Raw genomic sequence first — 21487 nt, 5'->3', positions numbered from 1 at the left:
AATGAGGCACACAAAGTGATCGTGAATAAATTAATACAATATATTTTCACCGAGTAACATGTTATCGTTATGTAGCATGCATTTTAATTGGTGTGTTTTGTGTATAATAGCTTCATGACTCAAAGTTACATTAAGCACAGTAAGATATACATGTACGTTTATTTATATACTCTTCAAAAACAAAAAGTAGGGGAACTCTTAATAAGAATTTACAATTGCCAAAACTGTAAGGTATATTAGCTGTGGGGAATGCTTATATGATAATAGTGAATTAATTTGGCAAACATTACAACCGGTAGTTCAGTATTACAGTAGGTTTTATCACCACCAAAGATCTTGAAGGACGATTAGGGTTAGAAGTGAAATTTGAAAGTTGACGGTTTTTTATCAGTAAATCGCAAATTCAAACAATGAAAATTACTAAAAACAAAACATTAACAACTGCATGATCAACAGCATGAAAAAGATTGACAGAAATAATGTTCCACAGTGATTAATTGACCATCCTGGAAATTGTCAAAATCAAAAATGACACCCCACGCACGTGTACAGGGCAACTGCATGATACATGTGCAAACTATAGAATGTGTTTCGGTGTGTTGATAAACAGATCTGAACGTTCTTTACTAGGATGTCCATGGTCAAAACGTATGTTTGGTCTAATAGTTGATATTAACATTAATATTTCAGGTTCCCCTACTTTTTTTGAAAAGTATATATGTAGGTTAGCTAAGATGAGAAAAACAACCTACAAGAGATTCAAAACAGTTCAATAGCACGTGTCTGATTACTACTCTACATACAGATGATGTTTGAAATTAAACATTCAATCAATGAATGATTGTTTAACAATACCACAGCACAAAAATTCACATTGCCTGTAAAAGAAAAGTAAGAAAATATTAAGGAAACAGCTGATCACTTATTACCTTATATATAAGAATACTAAACGAGCTTGCCTGTCAAACTATTTTTATGAAACGAGTCAACAATTTTGATATACCAACACTGTTCACGAGTATTATAAAAATGGTATGACAGGCAAGCTAGATTAATTATTTGTTACAAATGAACTGCAAACAAGCCGCAATGCAGAGGTGAGCAGATGACGGGACCTACTACGTGTTATTTTTCTACGAATTGGGTCAGCAGGCGATCTACATCACGCCAATATTACACCATTTAGATATTGAGTGATTGTTATGACATGAGCAATATCTTACACTGGTGTGTAATAAAATACATTATCTGTTACATTGTAATAAAAATATGCATGTCATTTTTCTTAAAACAAAACAAGCATTCTGGAAGTACTGCTAAAACAATACACCACCCCAACAGGGCCTCCAAGTTCAAGGGCTATCTATAACTCTGTCCAACACTGATAAATTATATTTTTGACAGAGTTATGCCCCTTATATATTTTTATATATTAGTTACAATAGCAGCAAACTGTCTTTAAAAAGAAAACCCAACCAACACCCCTCCCCCCACCACAAAACCCCTGCTCAAACCTGCATTGATCAAACTGTCAGGTTATATAAGGATAAAAAAGAAGTTAATAGTATTTCAAACACTAAAAATAATTTAGTTCAAAATATACATATTTTATACACGTGTCCTTGTATTCTTATACAGTATATAACATTTTCTGTGCAAGACTAATTTGTACACATAGGGATACATACGTACATATTACTCCATGTGTAAGGATATATATGTAAGGATATATATGAAGTCTGTAAACATACACACTGCATGTATAAGAGGATACTATATACTACACGGGCACAATACACAGTAGAAAACTCGTAAACCTTCACAGCTTCTAGAATTTTTATAAAATCCACTAGCCATGGGATCAGGGATTTAAAAACTTTACTAGCCACAATTAAAAATTCACTAGCCCTACTTTACTAAATAACAGTTATAATCAGATATGTCACCTGAAGAGGGAGATAGAGCTTAAAAACACTAACATTGGGGGGTTGGGACAAGATATTCATATTTACAAAATAGACTTAACTGCAACATTTGACTTTTTTTTTTCCATTAGCCATCGGGCATGGCAATAGTAGTTATTTAGTAGCCCAACACTGAATATCGCTAACCATGGGAGTGGGGCTACCATAATGTAGAAGCCCTGACTGGCATGGCAATAGTAGTTATTTACTAGCCCAACACTGAGTATCACTAGCCACAGGAGTGGGGCTACCATAATCTAGAAGTCCTGATTTAAGTGTCCATCAACCAAATCACCAATTTCAAACTGAAGTCGAATTTGGCAACGTTATTTCCTACAGAGTTTGACAAATCCACTAGCCCTCATTCCCACTAGTGAATTTGTGGCCTGGGCTTGTGGAAATTGACACTAGCCAAAGCGAGAAATAGCCCAATGGGCGCCCACTGACTGGAATCGATCCCAGACCGACCACCCGACAGTTGATTTGTAAGATATGCTGGCACATAATAATACTTCATTCAGCCTACAAAAAAATATTTTGTACCAAACACTTTTTCTGCTAATCGCATGATCTCAACCTTTCTCACCCCTATCCATAGATGCAACAACAAACCATGTTTCACTGACCTAACACTTACAATTGATGAGAAATGGAACCGAACATTAAACGTAACGTAACCGTCAGAAACGTAATTGTTATATCACTCATTTTTGCAATCATCAATGCAAGACAATAAGTAAGATTCTAAAGAACTTTCATTTTGCTATATTTTGTTCGTCCACTTGAAACTTGTGACCACAAATTTAGTTTTTATTAAATTTGCCAACTTCAATCCTGCTCTGTGAATATTATATGTACAAATCACAAGATTAGGATCGATTCTATACAGTATATATATATACACACTGTACACAACACACATACGTGGTACAAGATCGGCCAGCCGTTATTCGCTAAAATGTTTGCAAACTATTATGACCGATTCTCAAGGTGGTCATTCATTTAATGTGTAGCATAAAAACCAGTCTAGCAAGCGTTAGTAATAAACATTTGGCTGAACTCATCCCTGTTCACTATTATGGCACAATGGTATAAGTTCTGCCAGCTGTTTTTCGTTGAATGTTTGCAAACTATTTTGACCGATTCTCAAGGTGGTCATTCATTTAACGTGCAGCATAAAAACCAGTCTAGCAAGTGTTAGCAACATACGGTTGGCTGAACTCAACCCTGTCAACTATATGACACAGTGGTGTTTGATCAAAATGATTTTGAGCGTTTATGAGGAATAATAAAAACTGGGAATGAGATCTTGTTTCACACTCTGTACTGCAACGGTGTCTCCATGGAAACGGGCTGAAACTGGACCGGGCATAGCCACGCAAGAGGATGACCTGGAGAAGAAAGGAATGTTTGTTTAAATACCATGCCGGCTTACTGTTTTATTAGTCCAGTAAATTTAAACCAAAATTTAGTTGAACCTAAAACAAATTGCAACAGAAAGCTTTTTTATTTTATATTGTTAAGATGACATTATATCCCAAATCTGACACCAAGAAAGGTGTAATTAGCACAAATCCAATATGGCCACCAACATAAATTTTTATGCCCTAAACAGTTGATTTTAGACCCCATAAATGTATTATCAGTAGATAGAAATATGATACCAAAGAATCAAAATATCTTGTTAAAAAATATAGCGTGACACACCTATGATGTCATGATGCAAATATGACGCCATATTGTGTTTCAAGACTGAAAATGACTCATATCTAAGTTTCCAACAGATACAATACTACACTCATATATTTACCCACTGACTTCCCAATACTGTTTAATTCATTAATGATGTCATATCACAAATGATGAACATTTAGAACTGTCAATCAATCAAGCGTGCCCAGTTTAACGACACCACTAGAGCACAATGATTTATTAATCATCGGCTATTGGATGTCAAACATATGGTCATTTTGACACTGTCATAGAGATGAAACCCGCTACGTTTTTCCATTAGTAGCAAGGGATCTTTTATATGCACCATCCCACAAACAGGATAGCATATACCACAGTCTTTGATATACCAGTCGTGGTGTACTGGCTAGAGCGAGAAATAGCCCAATAGGCCCACCGATGGGGATCGATCCTAGACCGACTGTGCATCAAGCGAGCGTTTTTCCCACTGAGCTACAGTGTTTACAAATTATATGGCTTTTTAGGATTTACACAGCCAGTATGAAGCATGATAAAACTTACCCCTGCCAAAAACTTCCTGAAACAGAGCAAATTTCGTCTTCGCATATCGCCGGTGCCCTTCTCGTTTAACATGTTCCACAGCAGTTTCATCGTTCAAAATAGAAGAAACCTAAAAGCAGAAACCCACAAGTAAATTAACAAACCTCAAAATACGACAGATCGAATGAATAAATGTTTAACAACATCCCAGCATGAAAAATACATCGGCCATTGGGAATGAAAGAAACAAAGAATTTAGAAAGAAAGATGGAATGAATGTTTAACAACAACCCAGCATGAAAAATACATCGGCCATTGGGAATGAAAGAAAGAAAGAATTTAGAAAGAAAGAAAGAAAGAAAGAATGAATGTTTAACAATAACCCAGCATGAAAAATACATCGGCCATTGGGAATGAAAGAAAGAAAGAATTTAGAAAGAAAGAATGAATGTTTAACGACACCCCAGCATGAAAAATACATCGGCCACTGGGAATGAAAGAAAGAAAGAATTTAGAAAGAAAGAAAGAATGAATGTTTAACGACACCCCAGCATGAAAAATACATCGGCCATTGGGAATGAAAGAAAGAAAGAATATAGAAAGAAAGAATGAATGTTTAACGACAACCCAGCATGAAAAATACATCGGCCATTGGGAATGTAAGAAAGAAAGAATATAGAAAGAAAGAAAGAATGAATGTTTAACGACAACCCAGCATGAAAAATACATCGGCCATTGGGAATGAAAGAAAGAAAGAATATAGAAAGAAAGAAAGAAAGAATGAATGTTTAACGACAACCCAGCATGAAAAATACATCGGCTGTTGGGAGTCAAACTAAAGTAAATGCATCAATTATGTCAAAATCAGTATCAATATAAAAATTCAAAAGTTCAAATAAAACAGTGTAAAGAGTTGTGAAAAATATAGTACGACCAAATGATAACCTGAACAAAATTTTAGACCAATTTTTTTCTTTATCTCCTCATTTAAGAGAGGGGATAAATTTTTAAACTTTATTATATTTTAAAATATATATATTTTTTCAATAATTAAACATAAAACATTAACAACACATGTTGAAGTCTAGATATTAATACCAGGAGAATTCAAGGTCTTAACTACAACATAAAATGCGAATGACAAACTGTATTTAGGCAAAATCAGAAGATCAATTTCTTGGTAACACCAATCTACCTTATTCCAAGGCCTGATTAACCTACAAATATTAATAATTTTATTCAGTGTGTGTTCGACCGCAATTTGTATTAATGCTGCATGTTCATTTCCCGTGATCGCAATCTGCATGTGTGCTCTCGATCATGGGGTGCAAAATTAACACAGACAAAAGAAATAAATGAAGCTGCAGTTCAGTATTCATTGATGTGAACATTTTTTTTTTTTTAATACAAATATACACCAAGATTTACATGCGTGTAATCGGAACAACATTTTAATTTTTTTTGGGTATTTACTGTTATTAATTGCACAAAATTTCCATCACAAATTGATTTGAATTTTGAGGGCTGCTCTAACAATGACATTATCCCTCTGCCGCCACCACCACCCTCCTCCAACCCATTCCCTCAAATTATTACTATATACTATACCTGGTCACAGCCAATGGCCATCACAAAAAGACCAAATAAAATAGATTCTATCACCAATATTATGGAATGTAACCTGAAAGAAAAAGAAAAGCAAAACGAAAATTAAACAAGCAATAGATGTCCCCTACTGGGCCCCAATTTTTTTTAGTCTCTCATAAATTCAAGAGCAATAACTCTGTCAACAAGAGTACCGGTGACGTAAACGATACGCCCATTATTTGTATCACAGGAACATATTAATAGTTTGCGATACACCTCCATCCCAAGTTGTTCCTACATGTGAAGTTTGATGGTCCTGTATGCATCTGTATGCAAGATATAGTCTGGCCAAGGATTTACTGTTATGTGCAGTGACCTAGTAATAGTATGCGATACACCACCATCACGAGTTGTTCCTACATGTGAGGTTTGATGATCCTGTATGCACGAAAGTCAAATTTGGGTGTGTAACAGTACATGGTAAAGCTATACACTAAATGTAAGCACTGTGAAAAAGAAAACATCCGGAAAACTTTATGTGGGACAGACGGACAGACAAATGGACAGACAGATGAAACCTAAACTTTTCTGAAGCCATGATGGTAAATGTTTGAGAAGAAGAAGAAGTTTGTTTTGTTTAACAACACCACTAGAGCATATTGATTAATTAATCATCGGCTATTGGATGTCAAACATTTGGTAATTCTGACTCGTAATCAACAGAAGAAACCCGCTACATTTTTTCTAATGCAGAAAGGGATATTTTATATACACTTTCCCACAGACAGGAAAGCACATACCACAGCATTTGACCAGTCATAGTGCACTGGTTGGAATAAGAAAAACCCCAATCAGTTGAACGGATTCACTCAGGTGGTACGATCCTGCGACGCAAGCACCTCAGACGAGCGATCAACCAACTGAGCTAAATCCTGCCCAGTGGCAGATCCAGAAAATCCATTTAGGGGAGCCCCAGAGATAATGGTGAAATGCCAAAGGAACTTTGGGGAAGGTTTGGAGAGGGATCATAAAAAAAAAATGAAAATTAATATATAATAAAATTGTAACTATTGCAAAATTTAAGGAGGCCCAGGCCCCATCTAAATCTGCCTCTGCTTCCCAATGTTTGAGAAAGTGACCAGCCCTCACAGAAGCTTTGGCTAGTCCTATATATTATACTAAAACAGTTGATCATTTTCACTAGCCTAGACCAAAACTTCACAGACATGGTTGAGGACTATAGTGGATCTGTTGAACCTTGTTAATGCCTCAGTCACAAATGCAATGTAAGTGGGTAAGATGCCCGTACGATGTGTGTTTTTGACGATAACCTACGAACATCCTACGGGCATCAATGACATCCTATGGACATCGTTGAGTTTTGGGGCGATTGTTGGGCATCGTAGGGTCATCGGAAACTCAGCGTTCTGCCCGCGCTGGTCGGCCTTGCCAGCACTCAGACATGCCCAACCACCACTAAGCTCAAGAAGTGCTTTTTCCGACCACCACTACATTTATCACCTGGCATTAAATAATTCTTTATTTTCACCATGAAACAGTTTAAAACAATTGTGACATACTTTCCGCAACTTTAAACAAACACGCATCATAACCTGCTATGCCATGTGCATTACATTTACTGTAGTATCTCAGACGGCTGCGAGTGACGCTGCAATCACCTGCTATTCCATGCGCATGCACTGATCCAGCTGATATAAAACGACATGAAACAATCTCATGAACAAGCGGGCATAGGCCCGCTAGACAAGTTCTTTAGGTGAGAACAATCCCATGGGAATATAAGTAGTCTCTTGATTAAAATGAATGGCATTTTGTTCAATTTATGAGGCTGAAATCTCACAGCTAGCTGGCCTACTTGGAACTGAGCCCACCACTGAGACCTATCGTCTGTCGTCTGCTTGACTGCTGCGCTTCATCCACATGACACAGAAATCCTGCATATTTGACGCAATATTTACCAAAAATACTCCAAAATAAAATCTGTGTGCGTCATGGTTGACGGAAAATATTTCCGATGTCAATCGATGTTATATTATTTATTTTTCTAATTCAGAAAAACCCAACGATTACAAAGTTCAAAACGAAAATACCCAAGCGGTTTAACTGATTCCCAATCGTATCAATATGTTTAACGTAACTTAGTGTAAAAACCAGTCTGACTGATGTAACGTGTTTGTTGTCTAAATTTAGATCATCGCGACAATGTCGAAACCGCGGTCTGTATACGAATATCAGATAATAGTTAACAAGCCGCGAGATTTTAGTTCGATCTATAGATCTAGTTTCTTTTTTTTCTTTTTTATTATTGTTCTTTATTGTTTTAATACATGCATTTGGTTGAGCACACATCTGTATCTCGTAATAGGAGTTAGTCATAATTAGTGCGCTGTTTGTAAATTTAATTAATCAACGCATTTGCTACGGTGCTTTAAAGACATTGGTGGAGATTTTCATGCAAAGAATACGGCAATGCCAGTGAAAAAATTATTTACATAATAACAGAATCATTCTTACACCAATCGAGAGATTTCCTTTCAAGGCTGCAGTGAAACTTTGGGCAAGGAAGATAAATCACAGTTGAATAAATTGTGATTTCCCTGCCTTGCTGGCCATCTATCTTCACTGTCCCCTTGTCTTTGGCTTATTATAGCAAAATAAACAAATGCATCACAAATTATATCTTTTTTATTTCATTCAGCATAAAGCATAACAAATTATCAGCACACAAAATAAAACAAACAGACATATTATTTATAAGCAGGTTGATATATCATATCATATGGTGTTATTACAAGGATCAGAGGAAAATAGAAAAAAATTACATTAAAAATCTGAAAAAATTCACAAGATTTTAAACTGTATTAGGGGTTTGAGTTGCTCAGATCGCATCTGAGGGCCTGCATTAAAAATATTTTCCAGACCCCCGCCACATCCTGCCAAATCCAGTGGGGAAAAACTTGCCACCACTCCTGGGCAGAACCCTGGAAACTTATAATTTTTTGAAGACCGTATGATTTTTAAAATCAGAAACCCACTGCAGATATATCGTAGGGGCACCTTGCGGTATCTGGAGACATCGCAGGGACGCCACAAAATGCCCCTATGATGTCGGGACAACGTACGGGCATCATACAGTGATCGTATGGTCAACTTACGATGCCCTTAAGATTTGATGGCTCAAAAAAATGTGTCAGCCCGTAGGGTCCCCATAAACACACTGCATCTAATGTGACCAGGCAAAGATTTTTAGGAGAACCCTACGATTCTTTCCCGATGTCGCGGATGCCAGGATGTCGTATGGTTACCCATGACTGAGGCATAAAAGGGAGAAAAGGAGATAGGAGAGGGAAGGAGACAGAGACAGAGAAGATGGTTCAAGTTACTTACAATTTTATATGTCGGACATTTTCTACGGGGGCTGGGTCCAACACCCATGCAGTTATCACCATGGCAACAGCATAAAGACTCGAAACACCTGGAAAATAAAACACCTTTACAATGACAGCAGTCTAAATAACAAGATAGTGAAATCTGTCGAACACTTTTCATTGCAATCCAAAGGACTTTGCAAGTATGGCATTTTTTTAATTATGGAACACAGGTAAGATTAACAATATATGTCTGTATATCATGTCAATGTCACATATTTGACCTGTCGATTATCTTCCACAGAAGATGCAAAAACAGCGTATCTGAAGTGCTGTATTTATTACATAACTTGTATTTTTTACAATTTTTTTTATAATTTAACATCATAACTACACTTTCTAAAACCTATTAATAATCAACCATCCTTTTCATGGATTTACTTAACGTTAAGAATCATACTCTGCGGCAATCTTGTGTAATGTTTCAAATATGATACGATGTAATTTGTAAACCAGAATAAAAATCCATTAAAAATAAAAAGACAATTCCCCATTTACAAGTTCCGGTCCAGATCACACAGTTATGTGTGATGCCAAATACATTTATCACTCGATTTGAAAATGTCTTTATCACAATAGTAAGATTGAATAGGTTGTCAGACTAAGCCCACAGCTAAAAGCTGATGGGGAATGGCAGGTGTGTGGTACAGATAGCCACAAGAGACAAGCATATGTTGTGGTTGGAGAGACAAGGACTGGGATGTGGAGGTGGACAGGTAAAGAAGTTGCCAGATCGGGAAGAAATGAGATGGATTTCAAAGAAGAGAAAGGAAAGGGGACAGTGGGATATAAAAAAAGAAAAGAAAAAAGATTGAATATTTGGTATAACAAAACATTGTACTGTGGGATTGAATGTCAGTGGTGTTGAATTGACTGCCAGTAACACGGTTACACAGACTATAGACTGAGGGTTTTATTTGCAGTCATTATTTGTATGAGCCCTCATCTTTTTACATCAGTATTAACGTTTACACTACTGGATCAATTTTTGACAAAAATCACGTTGAGTTGGTACAAGTTTATAATTTTTACTGACATATATTCACTTAAATGTTTTATAAACATATAAAACAAAGTTAATATTTGAATCGGTAAGTATTATTATCATGGATTTTTCAATTTTTAATATTTAAAATCAGTTAATGTTGATTAAAATTAGGCAAAAATGTTTTTGTTACTTAAGGGCATTTGAGGCCAGTATTTCTGTCCATTATTCCCAGTAATAGTGGTTTTCTGACCAGAAATATATATTTTTTAAACAAACTACGATTCATATCCAAATATTTGGTGATTTTCATTGTCACAATCAGCTATCAATCCCTGAAAATGACCGCGACGTGCCGCTATTGCTATCAAGCGAAAATACTTGCCGAAAACCATTTTTTCAACTCAAAATTCCAAAGCATTTTACAGTGAAAAATCTAAATTTAAAGACACAGGAAGCTGAGTTGTCTTCCATTTCCTGTTAATAAATCGATTCCGGTGAGTGTCGTGTGCAAAACGACGGGAAATATGAATTGGGGAATGCACTGTATACAGTGTACAGTATGTCGACTGGCGTGACATTGGGCGAAATATCTCACCTGCAGTAGTCAGAACGTTAAACAGAGTGTGTATATGGGGAAAATATTCTATTTCAAAAACAAAAAAATTATCTCGACATTACATGCAACCCTTTGTATATACAAATATCATGACAATAACTAAAGTGGGTCGTTGTGGGCCATTTAGATAGTTTTCAGGCAATCGATTGAGTATTACAAATAAAATTAAAATGATGACACAAAAAATATGGACTCATAGGTTCAAAAAAGGATTGGTCAACTAACCAGAAACAAAACAATATACAGTCATTGAATTCGAGGAAAAATCTGTTTACGTTTCCAAACAAAAACCTGGGTTACATCAGGACTTCCAGAATTGTTACAAAAATTCACTAGCCATGGGATCAGGGATTAAAGATTCACTAGCCCTACTCTAAGTAAATACTATTTTACTAATAGGCATAATTCAATATGTCATCTAAAGGAGATTTAGGGGAGGAAGGGACAGGATATTCACAAAATTTAAATGTAACATTTCACACACAAAAAATTCAGTACCCTTCGGGCATGGCAATAGTAGTTATTTACTAGCCCAACATTGAACATCACTAGCCATGGGAGTGGAGCTACCATAATCTAGAAGCTCTGTCGGGCATGGCAATAGTAGTTATTTACTAGCCCAAAATTGAACATCACTAGCCATGGGAGTGGAGCTACCATAATCTAGAAGCCCTGTCGGGCATGGCAATAGTAGTTATTTACTAGCCCAACATTGAACATCACTAGCCATGGGAGTGGAGCTACCATAATCTAGAAGCTCTGTCGGGCATGGCAATAGTAGTTATTTACTAGCCCAACATTGAACATCACTCGCCATGGGAGTGGGGCTACCATAATCTAGAAGACCTGGTTTCACAGAAGCATAGAATCCTGCTGAATTCACAGCATAATATATGTTATACCTAAACACAGAACTGGCTGAAGTCATTGTTCTACAACTTCAATATAATAACGAAAACTTACCAACATAAAATAAAAACTGCATGAAAAACTTCTGATTGTATTCACCGACACAGTTGTTGATCCTGAAAATAAAGAGAGAAAAATAGGTTACTAAATCCAAGTTTTAGTTAGTCAAACAAACTACAACATAATTAAGTTGAACTCTACCAAAGAGAATTTCATAAACAACAATGTTAACATACGGTAAGTGGGTAAAATAATGAAAGAATACTATCAATAAAATTATGACCAAGAAATTTGAATCCTTGCCCCAAAGTAAATGTATTAACTGAAGATAATGGAACCTTTCCTTGCTCAGTTTTCATATAATAGATGTTTTTACAACACCTCTACTTTTGCCATTCTCAGTTTGGAGCTCGACGAGGTAAGACGTGTTTGTTTTGCTTGTGCACACTGCACGTGCTTTCGTGTGCTCGACTTGGAGATCCTAACATTTTGTTCTTTTTGTCAGCGAAATGAAGTTTTCTACTGGGATGTATGCGACCACTGGAACTGATTGAATGCTGGAACGCTTCTCGTTTCGACAGTCTGCACCACAAGGTTGGATTCTTTTTTAGCGAGATTCCTTGCCTCCACGTCATTTCTCCGGCTGACTATGTCGACTTGTTTTTTCGTGACTCGTATGACGGCCATTTTGCAGAATGCCACGGTTGTTTGCGTTTAGTCTCTACATGTCCGAGCCTGTCCTAGCAGCACTGGAAGATTGACCGCCCCACTCTAAGAAGAAATAGGAAGCGGGGTCGGCCCCTACTACTCTTTTCTAGACTTTACTTTGCTTTATAGTGATACCATCTCGTATCCTCCGGAGTCGGGCCCATCCGCACCACTATACCAACCCATGACGATTGGACTATACCAGTCTGATACTCTCTCTCGTTCAGACGGATCCGGTTTCTCAAGATCTGTATTTCAGCACAGCACTACACCTTCAACGTCTAATGATTGTCAATCTAAGGATTTTCTTGACGGGATGCAACCCATCTCGTCCCTATAAGCTGTGCACCCAAATGGCCTTAACGAGGCCACTCACGTGGACATATAGATCGGACTTTAAACTTTTAGACCTTCGTCTAAAATTTTATGTCGAAATTACTTTCTTTTTAAATATTATTAAATAGTCCGATCCTCTCTTCTTTCTCTTATTTATTTTTGGACTGTCCTAAAATGTTCCAAATTATATAAATATTCGGCCGAGCAGGCAATTCTTTTTATTTTTGGCTTGTAGCTTTTTATTTAAAAAAGTTTTTAATTCTATCAACTTTTTTTTATACTAATTGCTATTTTAAAAATTCTGCCCATTTTCAACTCCACCCACCCCCCCAAAACCCTAGTGGTATATGGGCATGTTAAACTAGATATCTATCTATCTACTTTTGCACAAAATTGTATCAATTGCTTAATTGTACAGGTGCCACAAACATATTTCAAGCACACAGGTACTCGACACAGTGATTACCAAATGTTTGACATCCAATAGCCGATGATTAATTAATCAATGTTCTCCAGTGGTGTCGTTAAACAAAACAAACTTTGTAACTGGACACAGTGTTAGTGAGGCTGGATGAAATAAAACTGTAAATTTATAGCCAAGATAAAGCTAAATTTCCAACATTGTTATCCACAATCAGTGCTGACTCTGGCACTTGCCAAATTCACCAATTGCTAATTTTAAAAACCATTGGCAAATTTTATTTTAATTTGGCGAAATAATTTCGTGTAATAATTGATATATTGTTAGTAAATAACTGTGTTTCAGCAATTTTTTAAGTTTAATAGACAATTTGGAAAAATGTTCTGGTCACCCAGAGCTAGCCCTACACAATTATTTGCTGATTCACATACTCCGATGAACGTACATACATGTAAAAGAAACAACAGACAATTCTTAATTGATCTCTTACAGGTTCATTAGAAGATAAAACCGATGTAACAAACCAAGGGCAGTGGTGATCCATGCGCCGAATGCAGCGTCGACACACGCGACAGTGGTGCGCCCTCGGAGGTCTGTACGTCTCACACTTCATACACACCGTCCAGCCGTCACTCTGAAATCAGACAATCAGGGGAACAGTTTTATTACTGATCATCAGTTACTGGCTAGCCAGGGAGAGGAGCCATGACACACCCCACCACCACCAAGCTGTCATTCTAAATCAGACAATCGGGGGAACATTTTTATTACTGATCATCAGTTACTGTTATATAGCAAGGGAGGGGAGCCATGACACACCCCACCACCACCACCTAGCCGTCATTCTGGAATCAGACAATCAGGGGAACAGTTTTATTACTGATCATCATTTACAGGAATAGCCAGGGAGAGGAGCCATGAACCACCCCTCCCCCAACCCACAACCGTCACTCTGAAAATTATAGAATCAGGCGAAATGTTTATTACTGATCATCAGTCACTGGTATAGTCAGGGAGGGGAGCCATCACCAATCACTCCACCCACCCCCTCACACCCTTTATAATATATACATGTGCCTGTCATCCCTAACACAATTCATAAACAGTGTAGGTGCCCCATCCCCAAATTTTTTAATTGAGAGACATGTTCAGGAGGTCAAATGAGTGTAAAAAAAAAGTCAGAAGCACAGGGGAAAGGTTGAGATCCTTGAAACCCACCCTGGATCCACACCTGATTCATGATACAACAGGAAATGAAATACTATCTGCATAACATTTATATAGCATTTGTTGTCCAACCTGAAAAGACTAAGCACAGGCCACTTTTAATTACATGACTTATGGATCTGCGCCCCTAAAGCTTTAACAAGATAAAAATAACATTCACAATGAACAATTAGTCACCCAGCTGACTAGCCCTAGTACTCTGACTGTAAGAGAGCTAGACGGACATTTGGACATAAATACGCTCTCATTACAGCAGAGACCAAGCTATGTATATTTTTGGCAATTCCCGACAACCAAAAAGTTGGCAAAGATTTCCGCTCTAATATCACAACAATCCTATGTTTGACGTTAAATACCTTTACATCGATCATTTTTGAGTTAACTGATTAAAAAAAATCCACATATTAATCACTAATACACATACTACAGAAAGAAATCCGACAGCACCCACATTCAGCTACGCTTCGTGACACTTCATCGCAAGAATTACAAAGCTCGGTGACCTATCTCGTGACGTAGATCACGTGATCGCCCACTGGGCAATTCCGCCTAGTAGACGGAATGGCTTAGTGGGCGATCATGTGAAGAAACGTCACGATATAGGTCGGCGAACTTAGAATTCTGCTGTCCGGAGTTTGCCGAAGCTTAGCTGAATGTGGGTGCTGTCGGGTTTCTTTCTGTAGTGTGTGCATTAGTGATTAATATGTGGATTTTTTTTAATCAATCAACTCGAAAATGATCGATGTAAAAGTATTTAACGCCAAACACAGGATTGTTGTGATATTAGAGCGGAAATCTTTGCCAACTTTTTGGTTGTCGGGAATTGCCAAAAATATACATAGCTTGGTCTCTGACTGTAATGAGAGCGTATTTATGTCCAAATGTCCGTCTAGCTTTGTTACAGTCAGAGTACTCAGGCTACCAGCTGACTAGCATTACTGAAGTTGTACTCATCCCCAGAAATCTCCAACTGTCTGAGGAAAACAACTGAATACATGTATAATATTAGTTTATAACACTGAGTAGGCGCATTAGCTTGGGGTTTGAATTATTTAATAACAATATATAAATGTACATAGATCCGTAGGGTACTTACCGATTTTGAAATGCAGTTTCCAGAATGCATGTCTGAGAAGTCGATATTTGCTGTCGGAAGTGGGACGATACCGGGGTCGGATAACACTGCTCTCAAGTGTGAAATAATAAGCAGAAAGAGTATTGTGTTGAAGACAACCACATGAAATGCTCCCCATAAACTGAAATGAAAATTAAAATTCTTGCTACAATATATCATAATATTCATATGTAATATTGAATTACTGTAATGGTTCAAGTATTCTGTTTAAAGTACAGGGTTTTCGAGAATTTTTATAAAATCAACTAGCCATGGGATCAGTAATTTAAAACATTTACTAGCCACGATTAAGAATTCACTAGCCCTACTTTACTTTTAAGTAAATTTTATACAATTTTACTAACAGTAATAATGGGATATGTAACCTAAAGAGGGAGATGAGCTTAAAAAAAAAGAGGGGATGGGGACAGGATATTCATATTTATAAAATAGACAACTTTGTTTCACTAGCCATTGGGCATGGCAATAGTAGTTATTTACTAGCCCATCATGGAATATCACTAGCCACGGGAGTTGGGCTACCATAATCGAGAAGACGTGAAGTGACACCGGGTTTTTGATAGCATTAAGTGTCAGGTTTCTTCCTGCAGCATTTCTACTACTACTACTACTAGTCACTAACATGTAAGTTTAAAGAAATGAGTTAATTGGGAAAAGAAATTTGTGAAGTCAGATTTATGAAACATTTTAGAGACAGTACTTGGCAACAAGGTAGTTTTTTGTTTCGGTATTTTGGGGCTTTTTTTTTTTTGCTCTTCTCTTACTTGCCGTTACTGGCCATGTATTAGTATTACATTGTTTACAAGTGAAGGTGACTAAATTTAAAAGTGATTTAATAAATATTATAGGATTTACAAATAGAAGAAAGGAAGGAAGGAATGTTTTATTTAATGACACACTCAACACATTTTAATCACGGTCAAATGGCATCGAACATGTACATATGGTTAAGGACCACACAGATATTGAGAGAGGAAACCCGCTGTTGCCACTTCATGGGTTACTCTTTTTCGAAAGCAGCAAGGGATCTTTTATATGCACCATCCCACATACAGGATAACACATACCACGGCTTTTGATATACCAGTCGTGGTGCACTGGCTGGAACGATAAATAACCCACTTTACCACTAGGCTTGATGTGTAATCTGTTTGGGATCCATCCCTGTTGGTGAGCCCATTGGACTATTTCTTGTTCCAGCCAGTGCACCATGACTGGTATTATTAAAGGCTGTGGTATGTACTATCCTGTCTGAGGGATGGTGCATATAAAAAATCCACCATTTCTAATGGAAAAATGTAGCGGGTTTCCTATCTAAGACTATATGTCAAAATTACCAAATGTGGTCTAGTGACTTAGACTAGTGGTAGCGACGAGCAAGCAAAGGGCCGCTACTCTAAACGCATTTTTCCGTTTTGACAAAATCGCGTCTCAGATTACATGCATTTTTCTCCAGCCTTACGTACATTAACGACTGGGGTAATCATGGGAATTGTGCCGAATATGGAAACTAGGGTGATGAATGCATTAAATCACGTGACTCTGCCATTTTAGTGAGAAGTAGATATTGACGAATTTTTTTTTACAAACATTGATAAACACTTTAAAGGCATTTAAACTTCCAGACGCAATTTCATATGTTTATAATAGGATGGGAAATACTTTTAACAAATGATATTCACCAGTGACATATTTTAAAACAACCGTATTCATAATTTGTTTATTTATAAAACGTTGGTACCGAGTAGTTATGGTGACCGGAAAAATACCCTGCAAGGGACATAACTTCTCTGGAATACCTTGCAAGGGACGTACACGCCACTAATGGTAGTTGTGTTTCTTGATAATAGCTGTATACTTCCGTAAATGATATATAAATAACGTGGTAGACGTTCAATAAAGCTTTTATAAGTTTAATTAATACCAAATTAGTTTGTTTTTGAAGAATAAATCACATTGAAAAAATATTGAGCCAATGAGGACCAAAACGTTTTTGTATAATGTTCAACAGAAATAAAAATAATATACAGCCATTAGCCAAACGTTTTCAGTGATAGCCTACAGTTGTAGAACACAATTTGGTTCAAAATGTAGTACTCGTTTTTTTCTCTCTTTCGCTCTTTTTTTTTTCTTGGGGGGGGGGGGGGGGGGGGGGGGGGAAGGGTCTTTGGAACATATTAAGTCACTGAGTGTGAACAAAAGAAATTGTAGATTTTTTTTACATAAATTAAAATCCAATATAGTAATTGGCCAAAAATTTCAATATTAGTAATTTTTGTTGCATTTGTATACTTTAACAAATTATTGAGTGACAGTCACTGTGTGGCAAAAACATGTTGCATAGTGTTTCAGAAATTGATATGTAATACAGCAACATGGCCAAATCTATGTCTTTTATCATACCGTACTCCTTGATCGTGAGATACTCGTATGATTTTTGGTAACGGACTGATATGAACATTTTGATATTAATCATGAGGGATTCACTGCAAATTTCTCAAGCAACTAATAATTAAACAAAATACTTCTATATTCATGATTAGCTTGTATTATTTTGTTTGTCATTGTTGTACCTACACTTGTATGTATTTTGCAAAATACAAATTGGTTCTTTTCAAACAAACTATTTAAGATACGAACATCAGGAATATAATCATCATATTTAATGTTCAAGACAAAAAGTTTAACATATTATTTAAAATGACCAATCAAAACAATTGTTCATACATACAACTAGCACAACTGTGATTCTTGTTTCATTTCTGTTTATTACTAAAAACATGCTTGTTTTATTTAGGTATTGAAACTATTTCCTCGTTCCAGCCAGTGCACCACGACCGGTATATTAAAGGCTGTGTATGTGCTATCCTGTCTGTTGGAAAGTGCATATAAAAGATCCCTTGCTGCTTATGGAAACATGTAGCAGGTTTCCTCTCTAAGACTATATGTCAAAATTACCATGTCTGAAATATAATAGCCGATGATTAATAAATCAGTGTGCTCTTGTGGTGTCGTTAACCAAAACAAACTTTAAACTTTGAAACCATTTTTATTTGTTCATCCTGTAATGTTGTCATAACAACTAGGACTTTAAAATAATTCTGATATCAAAACTCGATTCATAATCTTGTAACAAGATGCTTTTACAATCAAATGCTGCTTGTAAACGGTCTTTCAGTAAACTGAACCAGCTAAAAATACTGCAAAGAAATGGGATGTCACAGAAAACTCTTCAGTCTCTGCTGTGCATTATGCTTCTTGGCCCTGAAATAGAAAGTTTTGATCCAGAAGAAAGTATTCAACACTAGATTGAGTGTGCCAAAGGTACACACCATGTAAATGAACACAGTCTTCCTACTGTGAATTCCTGTGGTAGCCATGTGGAAGAGGTGGTGGAACTTGATTAATAATTCTTGACCTTTGGACAAATTTAATGACATGGTTTATATTCTTGTGTGTTTTATGCTCTTGCTTGTCTGGCCTAAAATGAATGTTACAACATGATTTAATTGTTTTGTTTCATTTTACTGTTATATTTGTAAATTTGTAATGTTACAAATTATATAAAAATTCCAGTTATAATTGATCAGGAATTTGGGCTAGTGCTTTCTCCTGGTGGGCTAGTGGTTTTTGCACAAAACATTTGTCATATTCGGTCTTGTTTAATGCATGTTTTATGTGTGTGTGTGTGTGAATAGCTATATATAAATTACTGTGTGCAACCGAATTGCAAATACATGTACTGTTGGTGATGCGAAAGTCTTTCGGCTCAATAAATACATACATAAACATTTGATTTGTCCCATAGTATGGGTTTCACATTACGTAGACATATACCAATAAATAAACAGTTTAGTAAATTTGTACGAGTATTAGTAAATTTTATCACCAATTATTTATATATCCTTAGTAGAAATAATATATATAATTTGATTATTAATATGTAGCAAGACTATAAGAAGTTTTCACTTTTCGACATTTCACATACACAATTTTGGCAGACGGGTCACATGTTCGACAGGGAGCTAAAAATACAGGGAGTGACTAAACATATTGAAATTGTGAGGATAGTTTGATGAGATAACAAGTAAAATTGTCATATTTTTTGTTTTTTGTTATACTGCTTCGTTTTAGTGTGATAAGGTGAAGACGCGTTTTTGCCAAAACCTCGAAATTAGCCTATGCAATACCTGTGAAATCGTAATTTTTCCGACTATAAAAGAGAGGTTTTTCTATGAAAAATTAAAACCTTTTGTTTATTTTCCTTCTAATTAGGACCATTTGCTTCAGTTTACATAAAAAAAAGTTTTAAAAAAAGTATTAAAAAAAATGCTTGCTCTATGCTACTAGTGGTGTCATTAAGCAGACGACAACAAATCGCACTGAACAGAGTTGGAACCATAACGGTTCAGATAATGCAGTTTGGGATGTTGACATAAAACCAAAAAACCCCACAAAAAACGTCACTAAAAATAGTACCACAGTTGACAGTGTCATATGAAAGTATTTTCAGTTACAGAAATAAAACATTGAATCCAGTCTGACATTGACTATTTCTACATTTGGATGACAATTTTAATGAACGTCAAAATCATTGAAAATGAAAAGTTCAAAACGTCAAAATTCCAGTAGATTAAAGACTACGTTTTTTGTGTGAAATACACCAACAATTAGTTTGTATGTCAGAGGAACTTACGAGTACGCCATCGAAGGAATGATGAGATGTCTGATAACGACATAATCGGCGTAAAGCACTGCGATGTAAGTGAAAATAATACAAGTTATTCCACACGGATCCGATCGGAATACAACCATGATGGATATTCCTTCTTTGAATTTCCTCATCGAAAATAAGAGCATCAACTAAATATTGGTAAGTTTGTGTTTCTAGACAACAGGTGTTCGATCAAAGGGTGATAAAAGTAAGTTATACCCGACAACCAGGTGAATATGCACAAGGATCCCGTGACACACACACCCTCCCTCACCCGCCAGAATTAACTGCCCTTTTAATAAAGCAAAAATTCAATTCGTCATCCAGAACATTAAATTGTTATGAGAACACGTCTCTAGGAATCTTTATTTCAAACTTTTCCAAGGAACATGCTCCCGATCCTACAGAACTTGCCCTTTTTAGAAGTTTGTGACTCCCTGTATATTATTAATTTAACAACCTAAACTTATTGATTGATTAAAATAAATAAATACATACATACATACATAAATACATAAATAAATAAATAAATAAATAGTTGAAACATGTATTTAAAGGGACATTCCCGAGTTTGCTGCATTGTAAGATGTTTCCAACTAATAAAATATTTCTACGATTAGACTTACATATTAAATATATTTTCTTGTTTAGAATATCAGTGTCTGTATATTCAATGTGTTTCTGGTCGTCTTAATATTTGTAAGAAGCCCAAAGTGGATTTTGTCTTCAAATAATTTCGTACGTACGATAAAATCTGTTTTAAGAAATAAAATGAAATTTAACCTGGTACAAATATTAAAACGATCAGAAACACGTTTAATATACAGCCACTAATATTTTATGCAGATAAATACATTTGATATGTAATTACAGTCGTCAAAAAAGTCTCTGTTAGTCGATAACATCTTAAAATTTGCAGCAAACTCAGGAATGTCCCTTTAAGGCTTAAACTATGTTATATTAGATGTTTACCTTTGGAATTTTGTTGTGACTGTTAGTTGTGCATAGAGCGTGAACAAAATCTCTTCACTGAAAATGATGTCCTCTTTGCAATTCACAAAGATTCTGCCCAGGAGAACACAGCAACAATGTATAATGACACCGGGCTTGCCAGAACTGAGTTAACAGTGAGCACAACCCAAGCCCAGAAAACCAGAGAAAGTTAAACAAATAATGAAAGCCTGTACAAATATACCCTGAC

The 21487-nt window shown here is 36.2% G+C and overlaps 1 protein-coding gene across 1 annotated transcript; it reads right to left on the bottom strand.

Moving 5' to 3' along the window:
• Window positions 1–2110: 2110 nt before the first annotated feature.
• Window positions 2111–20387, bottom strand: LOC121386358 (palmitoyltransferase ZDHHC3-like). The gene is made up of 8 exons (XM_041517237.1): window positions 20269–20387; window positions 15534–15693; window positions 13735–13844; window positions 11800–11861; window positions 9192–9279; window positions 5805–5877; window positions 4218–4326; window positions 2111–3355 (listed from the first exon to the last, which is right to left on the bottom strand). The coding sequence occupies exons 1-8, from the start codon at window positions 20385–20387 to the stop codon at window positions 3279–3281; spliced, it is 798 nt and encodes a 265-aa protein (XP_041373171.1). The 3' UTR covers window positions 2111–3278.
• Window positions 20388–21487: the final 1100 nt, after the last annotated feature.

This window comes from Gigantopelta aegis, chromosome 12 (assembly GCF_016097555.1).
Source record: "Gigantopelta aegis isolate Gae_Host chromosome 12, Gae_host_genome, whole genome shotgun sequence".
Taxonomy (NCBI): Eukaryota; Metazoa; Mollusca; class Gastropoda; order Neomphalida; family Peltospiridae; genus Gigantopelta; species Gigantopelta aegis.
This window is presented reverse-complemented; position numbering and strand designations above follow the sequence as displayed.